This window comes from Suricata suricatta, chromosome 8 (assembly GCF_006229205.1).
Source record: "Suricata suricatta isolate VVHF042 chromosome 8, meerkat_22Aug2017_6uvM2_HiC, whole genome shotgun sequence".
Lineage (NCBI taxonomy): Eukaryota > Metazoa > Chordata > Mammalia > Carnivora > Herpestidae > Suricata > Suricata suricatta.
This window is the reverse complement of record NC_043707.1, coordinates 129,687,336-129,702,351: the sequence shown is the minus strand read 5'-3', so window position 1 is coordinate 129,702,351 and position 15,016 is coordinate 129,687,336. Positions and strand designations below refer to the sequence as shown.

The window sequence follows — 15,016 nt, the reverse complement described above, 5'->3', positions numbered from 1 at the left end:
TACCAACCCTGGATGTCCTCCTTTCCCTCTGCCCACATCCAGCCCTCAATCTTGTTGCTGTTTTCTCAAAGTTAGCTGGAATCCAGACACAGGCCACTTAGATGCTCTCGGCTGGTCCAAGCCACCATCCTGTTGCTTGGTTCCCTGCCCTGTCCTTCCTGCTCTGCGTGTCCACTCCTGACCTGGCCCCCAGAGCAGGGTATCATCAGGAGGCTACCTGAGAAGATCTTGGATCGAAGCTCTCCGTTCCTTCTGCATACTCGGATCCAAGTTGGCATTGCTTTTACCCACAGAACCTACCTGAGCTAGTCTCCACTACTCACCTGCGGCCTGTTTCTCCTGGTCTCCTGCTCTAGGCACACTGGCCTCTTGACTTTGACCTTGCCATTTGGCACTTCCTATTCTAGTTGCTCTTCCCTAAGTATTAATACCAATCACTCTTCTGCCTCCTTCAGGCCTCTGTTCGCATTTCAGTTTGGAAGACTCCTCTGATCTTCTAAAAACGGAAACACATCCCTCCCTTCTTTCCCATGGCATTTCTATTATCAGACACCGTGTCATTTCCCTTATTTCTTCGCCCCTTGCCACCATTGCGTGTGTGCGAGCATGTGTGTATGTGTTCCCACACGCGTCCCAAAGATTGAAGACCAGCTTCATAGCAGGTATCCAGTCCCTGAGCAGCCAGACCAAGTGCTAAGTGTACGTGCCCACCGTGCTCTGTTCTCGTGGCCCTGACATTCCAGTTGGGACCTAGCTCTGCTATGCTATGTGCTATGAACAAAAACAAAACCAGGGTAGAGGCACACAGTGGCCAGCGTATGGCAGGGTGGGACAGAAGGTAGAGAAAGTGGGAGACCATCCAAGGAGCCTCGGTAGCGATATTTGGGCCCAGCCTGGATTCTGAAGCTCCGAGAGACTTGGAATTGCCATGCATTGAGCCTTTCTTAAGTCAGAGTGCTAAGAGCTCTCCAGAAGGCTGGCGAGTGTGCCCTCTAGGTGGGTATCACCTGGGCAGAGACCAGGTAGCACGAGATGGCATCAGGACCAGGGTGGGATTGTTCTGTGAGCTCCTGGGGGGGGGGGGGTTGGGGGGAGACATGCGGATACGTGGTCCTCTCCAGGCTTGCTCACGGGAAGCAGTCTGCCTCTGGGGGCCTTCCTTCTGTGAAGCTGGCAGGGTGCCCCGAAGGCTGGGCACCCCAATCCCTTCGGGGACTGCAAGGAGTACCTGCTGCTTCGAGGCTTCATCCAGTAGGCCCAGGGGGTGGTGAATTTCCCTCTTGTTTCAGAGGTCTCCCTGGACGTGGACCTCTACCACAGGGGGCAAGTCGAGATTGTCAACGACAAGCAGGCTAAGGTGAGGCGGCCCAGGGAGGGGTGCGGGCCCCCAGACCCTGTCTGGATTTCCGCAATATGGTCGGAACTTATCATGTCCATTTCTAGCTCTCCCCAAACACCCGAAAATGTCTGGTGACACAGGGCCCTGTCCCAGCCTGGTTGTGGTCAACCCCTCTGGCCCCACATGGGATGGGTCCCCTCTCACTTGTCTCTATCCCCCCTCCCCCTGCACTGAGACCAGGTGAAGAGCTGTGACCTGCACCAGCTTCCTCCCTTCCTCTGACGTGCTCCCCTGACATCGCCCTATTCTATTAGGCACTTGAGTTGGCAGAGGTCCCTGTCCCTGGAGAAAGTCTTGGCCCTGCTCCTGACATGCAGGGTCATCTGGGAAGCGGGATGTGTTCGGCTTCCTCCTCAATCAGCATTCCTGTTGTCTTTGCAGAAAAACTGGGTCTGGGGCCCCAGTGGCTGGGGTGCCATCCTGCTTGTGAACTGCAGCCCTGCCGACAAGGGCCAGATCATGGACAAGAAGACCACGAAGGTGTTCTTTCCCGAGGGTAAGAATGGGCCACTGTCCTGGGTCCCTTGTCACCCTTGCTTCGTGGGATCTATAGCTTTCCCTGGGGCTTTGCTGCCACAACCTTCAGCAAACACCAATTCTAGGCTAAGGTCCCCCTCTGAGCCCAAGGTCTCCGTCTGTCTGTGTGTGTCTCTCTCTCATGTTTATTTTTGAGAGCGAGGGCACAAGCAGGGAAAGGACAGAGAGAGAGGGAGACACAATCTGAAACAGGCTCCAGGCTGTGAGATATCAGCCTAGAGCCCAACACACACGCACAAACTGAGATCATGACCTGAGCTTAATGAGCTACCCCAATGCCCTGAGCCTAAAGTCTCCCGTCAGAGGCTTAACATTTGTAACTAGGAAGAAAGAGGCCACCTGGCCCCATGGGTCCTGATATTGGATAGCCAACTATTCTTTCCTGGCTGTGGACTTGAGCATGTTAACTTCCCTGGTCTCATTGTCCCCATCTGTAAAATGGGGATCATCTAGCTGACTTCTTCACAAAGTAGTTGAATCCAAACGAACACACACACAGGGGGTATGCGAGCATCTCCCTAAAAACCCACTCGTGACCTGGGGCAGGATCCCTGACTGTCTTTGGCAAAAGTGGTCTTGGATCTGGCCTTCACCTGGGATTGGGGCCAAGGTTCTAGGTCTTGGCAGTAGAAAGGGGTGCCCTGGTTCACGCCAAGGCTGGAGGGGAACCCCCACTGAGCTGGTCATGCAAGGCCCTATTCTTGGTGTTTGTGGGGGCCGTGCACTCCCCCCAGCTGCGTGGGTAAATGCTGTACTAACTCACAGTGGACCCCAGGCGTGGCGAGTTGCCTGTGCTCATGGGGGAAGCAGCAGAGACCTGCGCCAGGGCTGGGCCAGAGCGGGAGCCCCAGGGGTCCCCAGTGCTCCGATCCACAAGCCCCAACCCTGGGCTTACCGCGCCTCCCTCCACCTCTGCAGTGCTGGCCTGCAGATGCCCCTCAACCTTTACCTTGTCTCTTGCCCAGAAATCGAGAATCTGTCCCAGATGACCCTGAATGTTCAAGGACCTGGCTGCACTTTAAAGAAATACCGGCTGGTTCTCCACACCTCCAAGGAAGAGGCCGAGAAGGCAAGAGTCTACCGGCCCCAAAGTGAGTGTTCTGACCCCACCTCTAGCTTTGCCAGGGGCCACCAAGGCCACGTGGCTCCCAGCAGGGCCCTGTCACAGGCCTGCTGGGACCTCAGGCTGCTGGTTAGGGTCTGGTGTGGCCACACTCGTGTCCCTAGGACTCTCTAGCTGCCACTTTCACAGACTAAGTCTACACACGTGGGTGAGTCGCAGTAGGTCCAAGCCACCTTCCCCCAGTAGGGGTGACGGTGGGGCCCATCCTGCAGGGCTCCCACAGCTGCAGAGAAGAAATGCATACTGGCCAGACACTGTGGTCTCACACAGATCAGATAAGCCCTTCTCCCAGTGACTCCTTCCAGAAGAGTGTACCTCCCTCCTCTTCCAAGACCCCATCCTCCTAAGTTTCCAGAACGCAGAGGCCAAGAGGTAGAGTGGCCTGTTCTAGCAGGTCCACCCCAGCCCTCCCAGCTGGAGCCCTGGTGACCCAGGAGGCAGGTGGCATGTTCCCCTTCTATAGGCAGAGGCACACAGGCTGTGGCTTAGAAAGTGGGCACATCCACCTCCAGCAAAACATCCTTGAACAAACCAGTCTTTTGATCTACCTCAGCTGGTTTAGCATTCAGTGCCTCTAAATTCCTCAAGGTGAGGTTTAACGCTGCCTCTGGAGGCATGCGCTGGTGTGTTCCCTTCTCCCAAAGCTGCAGCTGGGCCACTGGTCTAGATAGCAGAGCATTGCCAACGACCATCTCTTGGGGTCCAGCTCTGGAGAGCAGGTCTCAGCCACTTCCTCCCCTGGGCTCAGGGGCCCTAGCTCGGTCTTCTGTTCCATCTCTTCTGTAGAACACAGCTGAACTTGGAAGTGGCGTGGGGCTAGCCAGAAAAGACAGCCCACGTCATTTGTATGTGGTCGTCCCACGTGGGCTGGGAGCCAGCTGCATGGAGCCAAGAGCAGCAGGCTAGGAGCCATGGCGACATGGGCAGGCCGTGGGCCTAGGGCAGAGGACTCCGCTGTCGAGGGGACCGCGTGGAGGTTGGGACTGGGGCGCTGGGATGGATGGGGGGTGTCGGAGGATGCTAGAACACAGCACATCTGTGCAGGGGGCACTGACCCAGCAGAGGGGAGGAAGTGCATCTCGGGAAGGAGACCATGGGGATGAGAATGGGAGGGTGACACGAGTGTTTCCGGGTAGTGTCGAGGGCGGCTCTGAGGGCTGGTCACCTCCTAACGTGGGGTCTCCTCAGCATGGTGGTTCCTCTGGCTGTGTGGTTGCAAGAGAGCTTTATTTTTTAAAAACTTGTTTATTTTTGAGAGAGAATGCCTACAAGGGGGGGGGGGCAGAAGGAGGGAGACACAAAATCCCAAGTGAGCTCTGTGCTACTAGAGAGCCCGATATGGGACCCGATCCCACAAACCGTGAGATCATGACCTAAGCTGAAATCAAGAGTCAAATGCTTAACTGACTGAGCCACCCAGGCGCCCCCAAGAGAGCTTTACAGATGGGGCTTAACCAGAGTTGAGCTCTTGGTGTGGATGGCATGTGCAAGGGAGTGGTGTAGTTAGAGTTCCTGGAAATGTAAGGGTGTGGGTGTGGGTGTGTGTGTGTGTAGGGGTGTGGGGGGATGAGAGAGGAATCAGCAGTAGGCAGGGTGGGGGCTGGGCTGAAGAATTGCAGAGGTGGGAGTCTAGGTGAGCTAAAAAGACAGGAAGCGGCCGACGGCCTGTTTGGAGGTGATGTCTGGGCCGTGGGCATGGAGATGGGCGTCTGAGGTGGTACAAAGCTCTGGTTCGTTGCAATGAAGTCCAAGGAGAGAGCGGCCTGTCTGGATGGTCTGGTCTAGGGTGTGACTAGCAATGGCCACAATAGCTGCGGAGATGAGCCTGGGCTAGAATAGTCCACGGAGGACGCTGAGGGTGGTGGTCGGGTGCGGAGAGGAAGGGGGCAGGCAGCAGCATCTGCGAGCATGTCGTCAAAGGGATTGGCTTCTTGGATAAAGAAGTAGAACAAATCCTGTGGTGCCTGGAAGGCAGAGCGGAAGGCACAGCTCCAGTCGGTGTGGACTGTGTGCTGGGGGCTCTCGCTCTGGAAGGGTGCGTTCACCACCTGCTCTTGCATCCTGCTAGGAATCGCAGCCTCGGACCAAGCAGGGGCTGCGGGGTGGCTTGGGGTCGAGGGAAGTGCAGCTGAGAACAGACGAAACAGGGCAGGAAGGGCCCGTCTGGGCCATGAGGCACCTTTGCTCCCTCCTTTATCCCATCATGAGGGTGGTGGTCACAGCACCTTCTTTACTGGGTACGAGGGGTACGGAGGAGCCCATGGGCCTCCTTCACCGTTCCTGGCACATAGTACGTCCACAACACGTCAGCTCTGGTTAAAAATCGGCAGCTGGAAACGCAGGCCCCTCAGAGTCCACCGTGAAAAAACCGATGGGGCTGGGAAGGGACCTGTGGCAAGGCAGACGGGGGAGCCTCTTGCCCCAGCACTCCGTGGGGGGTCACCCCTGGGTGCTGTGGCCATGGGGAGCCCAGGGCCCTGGAGCAGCAGAAGGTGCTGGGCCCACAGTAGCCACCGTCAGGGGGCGCGTGGTGGCCGGCACAATGGGCCTGTGCACGTGGGAACCCCACGGTACTCCGAGTGCACCAGCTGTGAACCTCTGCATCCAGCCAAAAGGGCTGAGTCCTTGCACTGGGTGGCTTCGGAGGTCCTGGTGGCAGACTCCTCCCGGTCTAGATGGGCCACCTCCAGCCCTGGCTCAGCGCTGGCAAAGACTAGGGACAGGGGTCCCCAGGAGCATTCCCAGCTGGAGCTGTCCAGCCCGCACAGCCCATATGTGGCTGGCAGTGGGAGAAGCCAGAGCAGCTGTGGTGCCCGGAAGGTTTGCCCGCAGACCTACCAGTAGCTTCGGTGTGTCTGGAGAAGCGCCATCCCTCCCTCCTCGGACCACGGCAGGGCCGTGACCCAGAGTAAGAGGCTGGTGAACGGGAGCTATGCCTAGGACATTGGGGCTGGAGGCCAAGGCAGCTGGCACCTGCCATGCCAGGTCTGCTGGGGCTGCAGCACACGGATGGCTCAGGGCCTTGGTGGCCACGTAAACCTAGGGTGCGACTTCTAGACTTGGAGTCTGTCTAGAGGCTCTAAGCAGGAGCAGCTTCTGTCAGAACTGGGCAGCCACCTGGGGATGGGCCAGAAAGATGAGCCTGGTGGCGAGGAGGTCAGGGAGGGAAGCCTGGTGGCCTCGGGCCAGGAAACGGAGAAGGAACAGATCGGGGATTGAATTAACTAGAGACAACCACAGGGTGTGTGGTCAACTTCCTTCTCTCTGCTGGGCATGGATTTATATTTCACAACCTAAGAAACTGGAAGGAGATGATGGGCTCCATGCAGCTGATAGAACTTTCCTCGGCTTCTTGGGGAAACCCTCCAAGGCCTAACCCATCCAACGAACGTTCTCACAGATGCCTTCCTAGTGTGTACTTTCTGAATTTTCAGATGAGGCTCCTGGCCTCCCTTTTGCCCCATTAGGCCTTTGAAGGATCTCCTCCCCAAAGTAGGTCGAAGCATAGTGCCACCTCCCACAAGCCTTTACCCTGGAGCGGGCGCCTTGGAAGCAGGCGTCTTCGTCCGAGCCCCAGCCCTTGACGTGTGCCAGGGCTTTGAGAACTGTGTCGGCGAGCCCTCGTCTGTGGTCATATACTTGATCGCGTGCAAAGCCCTAAACCCCAGAAATGCACGCACAGAAAAGCCAGCTCGGCCCCTGTTCTCTTGGGAACTGGGCACATCTTGTCCTTGTGAGCGGAGGAACGAGCAGGTACCCTGACCGCCGGAGGTGGAGACGGGCACCGGGCTATGTCAGCAGCTGGCCTGTCCCTTCTCTCCGCAGAAGACAGCTCGAGCACCTTCGAGGTGCTGCTGGGACCTGGCAAGCACACCCATACCTTCGCCCCCCTCAAGAACAACTTGAAGGAAACTTTCTACGTTGAAGCATTGAAGTTCCCATCTGCCGACTTCTCGGGGCTGATCTCCTACTCGGCCTCTCTGGTAGAAGAGTCTTCAGACCCGGTATGTCCCCGAGTAGACACGCAGCCCCTGAACTGGGGACCGCGGGGGAGGGAAGCCTCTCTCCAGGTGGACAGGAAGGGGGGGAGACCAGGCGTGGCAGGTAGAGCTAGGGTTTCATGCCGCCATGGGGAGAAGCAGCAGCGGGGCACAGGTGTGGGCCTGGAGGTGGGCTGAGCGAAGTGGCTGGAGGCCTGTGGGGGGTGCTGGGGGAGGGTAGGTTCAGAACAAGGTCACTGACGGGACCATGTCTGACATTTCAGTCCATTCCAGAGACCGTGGTGTACAAAGAAACAGTGGTATTCCGGGTGGCCCCTTGCATCTTTATTCCCAGCACCCAGATGCCTCTTGAGGTCTATGTGTGCAGGTAAGAAACCCTTGGGCACCTGTGCCCTGTTCTTTCCATAACTGGCAACCTGCCTGTGTGGCAAGGGGCGGGGCATGAAGACTAGACTTGTCCCGGCCAAGTGAGATCCTTCTGCCTGAACTGTCTAGTCCGGTCTCCAGGACAGTCTTTACCAAAGTCTTGTTTAAATGCACATGACGCTAGGGACAGAGCAGTGAATGTGACAGTCCCTCCCCTGTCCTCCTGGGGAGACAGTGGCATGACTTGAGGTGGCGTCCGTGTTGGGAAGCAGGGTGAAGGATGTAGAGAGCCAAGGACAGGTGTGTGCTCTGGGGACGGCAAGGGGACCTGGAGGGCCAGAAGAGTACAGGTGAGAGAGGACCCCTGGCCAAGGGCCACATGGGCTGTAACAGACCCAGATGCGGTGGTTTGAGGTCCACTTTCTCCCACCAGGATGCCCACGGGTAGGAGGGCAACATGGCCCTCATGGTGCCTTGGGCCCCAGCTCCGTTCAGTCTTGAGGGGACCCCTTCCCCTGGGGTATCTGGGCACTTCCAAGCCTCATCCTCTAGGAAAAAGGAAGAGACAAAGTCCAGGCTAAGCTGTTCTTTGTCGCCGCTGAGGCCTGGAAGTCTCCTGAACTGCGTGTAGAGGGCCAGACCCGACCACGGGGATGGCAGGACTGGGGGAAGGGGACAAAGGACCCTGGCCGGTAAAACCAGTGGGAACCCGGCAAGGGTCCTGTGTGGACGATTGCTCCGGCCACGTGGAAAACCAGGGCTCTGAGCAGAAGGCAAGAACCCCTACCGCTGTTGCACAGTGCAGCCAGACACGGCAGCAGGTGGCAGCACAGCGGGTGATTCAGGGGGCACTGAAGGTAGACTCCACCTGCCCCTGGCCAGGTTAGCTGGTGCATGAGCTGCAGGGAAAGGGGACGGTCCCCTGAGTTTGGTGTCTGCAATAAGATGAACGGTGGTGTCCTTGCTGTCATGGGGTAGAACGGGTGCTTTGGTTCTAGTGACAAAGCTGGGGGTGCCTGTTAGGTTTCTAAGCTTCTGGAGCTCAAGGGATGGTCCTGGAAGCTCAAGACCAGTCTGGGTGGCCCCCGCAGGTGGAGGGTGTTCAAAGCCGCAGGAGGAGGCACACACCTCAGCAGAGGAGTAAGTGTGCGCAGGAAAGCAAGCTGAGTGGTGAGCTCTGGACGGGAATGTAGCAAAGGGAACCAAGAGGGAAGGGGAGGTGCGATTAAACCACGTGAAACTCCACGAGGAGGAGAAGGAGCTGCTTGTCGGGGTTTGGCAAGAGGCAAAGCACCTGCTGGGCAGCAAGAAACCCTGAGTGGTGGGTGTGGCAAGACTGAAGGACCAATAGGAGGGAGTCGTTTGCAGAACTCGAAAGAAAGTCTAAATGGGGGACGCGAGAAGAGGGATGTGGGGCCAAGGGAAGGCCCTTTTATTAAGGTGGGAAGCCAAGGTCACGCTGATGGAATGATCCAGCAGAGAAGAGTCTAGGAGGGGAAAAGGCAGCCCCAGGAACCAAGCTGGAAGGACGTGTCTGCAGGTTCGGTTGGCCTTGATAGGTATGGGGACAGCTCACCCGAAGCTCCAGGAGGGAGAACAGAGCAAAGGGATGGGGGATGTCCTTGCAGGATGGCTGCCTGGGGCTAGGGACCGGCTTAGGTTGTCACCAGAGGCTTTCCTCCAGCTGTTCTCAGTATCTGGAGTTGCGGGGAGGAAGAAGCATGGACCCGGGCTGTCTGGGGGTGGGGGTGGGGTTCTGCTGGGCGAGTCGGCCCAAGCACAGGGGCCAAGGTTTTATTTTGATGACAATCCTAGACTCTAAGCTGACGAGGAAGAAGGTCAAGAACTGAAGACAGGGCTGACCGCTGAGGGCCAGAGGTCCCAGCGAGGGTGAGCTGGAGATGGAGGTGGCAGACTGTGGCGGATGCCAGAAGGAGTTCTTGGACGTAGTGCACGTGCCCCGAGGCAGTCCCTCATGGCGAGGGGGGTCTCGACCTCCCGTGTACCCAGTGCGGGGTGGAAGATAGCCCTTCTGTGGGGGTGGAGTTTCTTCCACAGAGTAGGGCTCTCCAGAGGAATGCCAGGTTTCAGAATAAAAAGGGAAGAGCTTGAGGGAATCTGCTGATACCCGATCCCCAGACACCGGATCCTTCTACTTTGTCTTTTGTATCTGGAGACTGATGCTCACTCTTAAGAGGCATCTGCTGAAAGCCTGGTCTCCTAGGACTCTCCCGTGGAGGTGGTATACAGGCACAGCTTGATCCAGCTTAGCCACAAGCCTGCGACTACACCTCCTTCCCCCAGCACACATGTTCCGGGCCCTGCCAGGGGTTCCCATTGGGTTTCTAAGCTCCCTGCAGCCTTGTCTATGTTGACCTGAGAAACTGGTTCTTTGAGAGCCTAGAATTACAAAGCGAGTCTTGGACTAGAGTCTCAATCCTGACACTTCCCAACGCTGTGACCATGCTGGCATTCAACTCCTGAGGACCTGTTTGTAAAACGAGAGGTCTTAATGTGTGCCTCAGATGCTACTGTTCATCTCCAGCAAGGAACATCAGGGTCCTCTAAGCCTTTTTCTGTGCACGACAGGGTCCAAGACCTACCCCCCACCCCCCCGCAACTGGCCCCAACCGTACAAACATGACAACTTGTTGGCTATCCCAAGGGGGCACTGAGCTGCTTAGCTTCTTGGGCAAAAAATCCAGCCCCCTCTGGGTAGACAGAGGTGAGAGAGCCTGGGGCAACGGTAGAAGGCACACGTGGGTGTGACTGCAGGGTAGGGACAAAGCGGGGAACCTGAGTGGGGACCGGCCCTGGCAATCCTTGACCCGCCTCCACCATGTGCTGACTATTGCTGGGAAGACATGCGCTAGGCACCAGCCTGTGCGCCGGGAGACAGTAGTCCTGTTTACCTGGTGGCTGGAGGCGTCCTCTCTCCGGACCAGTAGGTGCCCCCCACCCAACCGGCCCTGGGACTGAGAGGCCATGACTGGGCTGGGGAGGAGCCTTGAAGGCCTCCCCCAGAGTTGGCTTCTCTCCCGAGGCAGAGAGCTGCAGGTCCAAGGTTTTGTGAGCACCGTGATGGAGCTGAGCGAGAATAACAACAGCCAGGTGGCGTCAGTCTACGAGGACCCCAATCGCCTGGGCAAGTGGCTCCAGGTAACCGCCCCCGCCCCCCCCAGGGAAATCCACCTGTGGGGTAGGGGCTGGGAGACTTGCATGTGGTGCATCTGACCGGCTTCTTAAGCGTCCGTTCAACCTGCCCAGCGAAGCTAAGACTAACCAGAGGGGACTGTTTCTAGAACATCAGTGAGGGCTCAGATGGGATCGCTTGCCACTAAGGGAGAGTGTGGAGTCCAACTTCTCCCCTTTGGAGAATGCACGTGCTCAAGATCACAGAACACCTAGGTGCGGACAGGCCTGGCACATCCACATATCGGCAGTTGGAGCAGGGCTCCCATCCGGCAGAGCCTGAGGTCTGGTGCTCGAGTCTGCACAAAGCCAAGCGATGACCTGGCTGGACGCTGGGCATCGATCTGAGTGCTGGAGATGAGGCAGAATGGGACAGAATGTCCTGCTCTAGTGAGGACATGGGACTCTAAGTCTGAGGACAACAAAATGCCACAGGGAGTCTCTAGGCAGTTAGGAGAATCCTCAAGTTCAGGAAATGGAGCTGGCTGTACGAAGTTGGTGGGGGGTGGCAGGTAGGTAGGTGCTAGATTAGACAGGAGGGCTCTCCGGGCAGAGGCACAGCTGATGGAAGATCCTAATGTGTACTTGGAGGATTTGGAGATCGGAAGGCCCGGCATGGCCGGATCAAAGCAGAAAGCCCAAGGCAGGGAAGAGCTAGATCTGATACTAGGCACGTTTTTTTTTTTTTTTTAATGTTTTTTTTTTTTTAATTTTTTTTATTGAGAGAGAGTGACAGTGTAAGCAAGGGAGGGTCAGAGAGGGAGAATGAGGCACAGAATCTGAAGACCAGCCCCAGGCTCTGAGCTATCAGCCCAGAGCCTGACGTGGGGCTTGAACCCACAAACCGTGCAATCACGACCTGAGCTGAAGTCAGACGCTCAACTGACTGAGCCACCCAGGCGCCCCTAGGGACCTTTTTTTAAGTCGAGGTTAAGGAATAGAAACTGGTTCACAAGGAGATGGGAGGGCATTGAAGGAATGAATCCAGAGTTAAATGTTCTGATTTAGGTTTTTAAAAGTCCCCTCTGGCTGAGAAATAGCGAACTGGTCTTGGGGGCAAGAATCAAACAGAACTGTCGGCAGGACAACTGCAGTAATTTGGGGAGGAGAGCACAGCGGCTTCCCCTGAGGACAGTGGTGTCAGAGGAGCCCCCCAAACATGAAGCCAATAAGGCTTGTTCACGGACGGGGTGCGGAAGGTCAGAGGAGGGATCCGCGAGGACTCTGGCTTTAAACGTGATAAAGGGAAAGCCCCAGAGAAGGTGATGCCTGAGCTGTCCGGAGCGGGGAGCAGGGGTTCCTGTGGTGCCCCCTCTTAGAGGTGGCCTGTGTGCAGGGAGCGTCGTGACTGGTAGGCCAGTCACACGGGCAGAAGAGTCAGCCGGCGGAGCAGAGAGAACTCACCTCCTTCTCCCGTGTCCTCCAGGAGGAGATGGCCTTCTGTTACACCCAGGCTCCCCACAAGACGCTGTCCTTGGTCCTCGACACTCCTCGGGTCCCCGTGCTGGAAGATTTCCCCATGAAATACTCACTGGTGTGGGGCTCGGTTTGGCTGATCTGAACTCGGTCCAACCTGTTGGACCTGGTGGCTGCCCGGAAGTGACGCGGGGGCCCTGGGGGAGGACCCAAGCGGTCTCTGGGGGGAAGGGGCTGTGGGAATCTACCTGATCTGGATTTAAGGGTAAGCCTGGGGCCCAAAGCCCGTCCTTCCTGATCCCCCTGCCCCGCCGGGTCTCCTTGCAGAGCCCAGGGGTTGGTTACGTGATCCAGTACCCCACGGACCACAGGGTGGCCAGCCTGGATTCCATTGGGAACCTGATGGTGTCCCCACCTGTCCAGGTGGGGGGGAAAGAATACCCCCTGGGCAGGCTCCTCATTGGCAGCAGCTTTTACCCCAGGTAAGGCAAGAGGCAGGTGGTGGCCAGCTGTCTTAAAACCAAAGGAAGGGACCCTGGTGGTTTGCCCAGCACCACCTGCCTTCCACATGACTTGGCAAGTCCTCTGCTTGGGACCATTCTTTTAGTGCCAAGAAAGGATTTGTTGGTCTTTGGTTGTCCTAGGAGACTACAGGTAGAGAAAGCAGACAGGCTGCCTCCTTTTGAGTGGTGATTCCGGGGTTTAAATAGGAAGGATGCTAAACGTGGCTGGCCTTCATGGCTCCTTGGTGGCCACGAATCTATATCCAGGAGATACTTGCATCCCAGGGTTCAGAGTTTATCTAGCTTGAGTCCTTTGGCTTTGGTCCTGAGTTGGGCCAGAGTAAGGGACTCGTAGCCATCCCATCCCTTATGGGCCAGTCACTTGAGCCCAATGGTTAGAGCAGCCAGTTAGCGGAAGGGGAGCGTGATGGCTCGTGAAAACATGAGAACGCAGAACAACTATGTAGGTGTATGGGCCAACGGTGTGAAGGACCCTCTCCAAAAAATGGGGGGAGGTAGATCAGGTCCTAAGTGAGCAACTACTATAGCCCAAGGGGAGTAGGCGGTGTCTGAACCACACCGCGTTGGCTCAGGCGCTGTTCATTCCGTTCTCTCCTCAGCAAGGAGGGCCGAGACATGAGTAAGGCCCTGCGGGACTTCCTCTACGCCCAGCGAGTCCAGGCCCCGGTGGAGCTCTTCTCGGATTGGCTGATGGTCGGCCACCTAGCCGAGTTCATGTGCTTTATCCCCACACTGAAGAAGACTAAGGGCGAAAAGGTCTGTTGGGGAGGGGGGATGGGGAGTAGGGGTGCAGAGGGGGCCCCCCTACCTTTTAAAGCCCCTTGAGAGCTTCTGGAGAGGGGGCTGGCTAGCCTCTGACCCTAGTTCTCTTTCCAGGGCTTCCGGCTGCTCCTGGCCAGCCCCAGCTCCTGCTACAGGCTGTTTGAGGAGAAACAGAAGGAGGGCTATGGAAACATGACTCTGTTTGACGAGGTCCGAGAGGATCAGCTCCTCTCCAACGGTAAGGGCAGCCCCTTGGCCCTTCCCTCCCAGGCGTCCTTTCCAGAGGTTCCATTTCCCACTGTTCCTCCTGCTTCAAGGAACCTCAGCCCAACCTGGACCACAGAACATCTGGCTCTGTCTTGGGGTGTACGAGCCGGACAGCCAGAAGTCCCGGGGTGGCTGGAGTGTGTGCGGAGAAGACTCAGGGGGGCGGGGGGCAAAACCAGGTGCTACTACTACCAGCACCCCGGCTGGATCTACTTGGGGAACGTGGAGTCAGGTGCCTGGGCGTTGGGAGTTGAGGGGGTCCCCTGGTCACCCCTGGGGAAACCTCAGCGGACAGGCAGAGAGAAGGTCACTGGTGCGTAGCAAGTCTGCTCTAAATGCTGAGGGAGCCCAGAGCGGGGGCTGCTGGGGGTTCTCTAGATCCTTGCCGCCCAAAGTACAGCCTCTGCTTCATGGGGGTGCTTGTTCCAGAAATGCGGAGTTTCAGCCTTGCCTCGGACCTGGCGAGTCAACCTTTGGGGTGGGGACCAGGAATCCCATGGTCCTAGAAGCACTTCCAAAAGGTGACCTCCAGGAAGCACGAACCACGAATCGCTCACCACACGCCCAAGACCTTGTGTTACCTCAGCTGGGGACTGACCTGGGCACCCCTTTCCTAAAGACGAAATGATGGAGGAGCACAGTTAAATGATTTGGTCGAGGTCATGGGTTGCTCAGGTCCACTGAGGCACGGGGCTGCCTGGGTGAGAGGTCGAGTCGGGGGCTCAAGTCACCTAGGGCCCAAGGGGTTGGTGGCTGTGAACGTCCTCCCTAGGCTTTCATGCACCTGGATGTCAGTCCCCAGATGGGACATGTGACCTAAGTTGGCCTTCGGAGACTGGCCAGGCCACCTGTCATAGTCACCAGAGCAACAATATACCCAGTAGGCTGTGCCCAGGGGTCGGCCAGTCCCTGGAGGCATTGCACCCTGCCTGCAGCCTGCCTGCCCTTCTCCTTTTTCCTACAGGGAGAGAGGCCAATACAATCAACCAACTTCTAGCTAATGAAAACATGAGAAAGCAGAACGACTATGTAGAGGTACGGGTTCCTCTTTTCCCAGTGGAGGGGGGCACCGGCCAGGGATGGGGTCAAAGCTGCATCTCAGCCCTGGGGACTCCTATCCTGAGGGTGGAGGTCAGGAGCCCTATGTCCAGACCTGGGAAACAGGTGATCAGGAGTGAGGAAGTGCCCCAGGGCCAGGGCCACTGCTCATATCCCTTCTCAAGGAAGAAGCGGAGTGCCTACTAGGGCCAAAGGGCCCACATGCTGGGCAATTAGGATTGGTGGCTACTCAGCACAGACCAGCTATACCCCACTGCCCCTTGGGAAGGGAGCCGTGTACCCTGTATCGGGGCGGGGGGGGCATTCCAGGATAGATGCCCAGCATATGGTGAACAAGGAAGAGAAGACAGCCGCTGAACCGGGCCCTCCC

General features: G+C 57.3%; 1 protein-coding gene across 1 annotated transcript in view; it reads left to right on the top strand.

Annotated features, from left to right (window-relative positions):
* PADI6 (peptidyl arginine deiminase 6) overlaps positions 1-15,016 on the top strand; it is a 23,622-nt gene that overhangs the window by 7,282 nt on the left and 1,324 nt on the right. The window contains exons 4-15 of the mRNA XM_029945897.1: positions 1,290-1,357; positions 1,781-1,895; positions 2,902-3,027; positions 6,885-7,063; positions 7,324-7,427; positions 10,474-10,585; positions 12,045-12,152; positions 12,362-12,516; positions 13,158-13,314; positions 13,435-13,558; positions 14,552-14,622; positions 14,811-14,821. Of these exons, the coding sequence (XP_029801757.1) occupies positions 1,290-1,357; positions 1,781-1,895; positions 2,902-3,027; positions 6,885-7,063; positions 7,324-7,427; positions 10,474-10,585; positions 12,045-12,152; positions 12,362-12,516; positions 13,158-13,314; positions 13,435-13,558; positions 14,552-14,622; positions 14,811-14,821 (1,330 nt within the window). The remainder of the gene's footprint in view (positions 1-1,289; positions 1,358-1,780; positions 1,896-2,901; positions 3,028-6,884; positions 7,064-7,323; positions 7,428-10,473; positions 10,586-12,044; positions 12,153-12,361; positions 12,517-13,157; positions 13,315-13,434; positions 13,559-14,551; positions 14,623-14,810; positions 14,822-15,016) is intronic.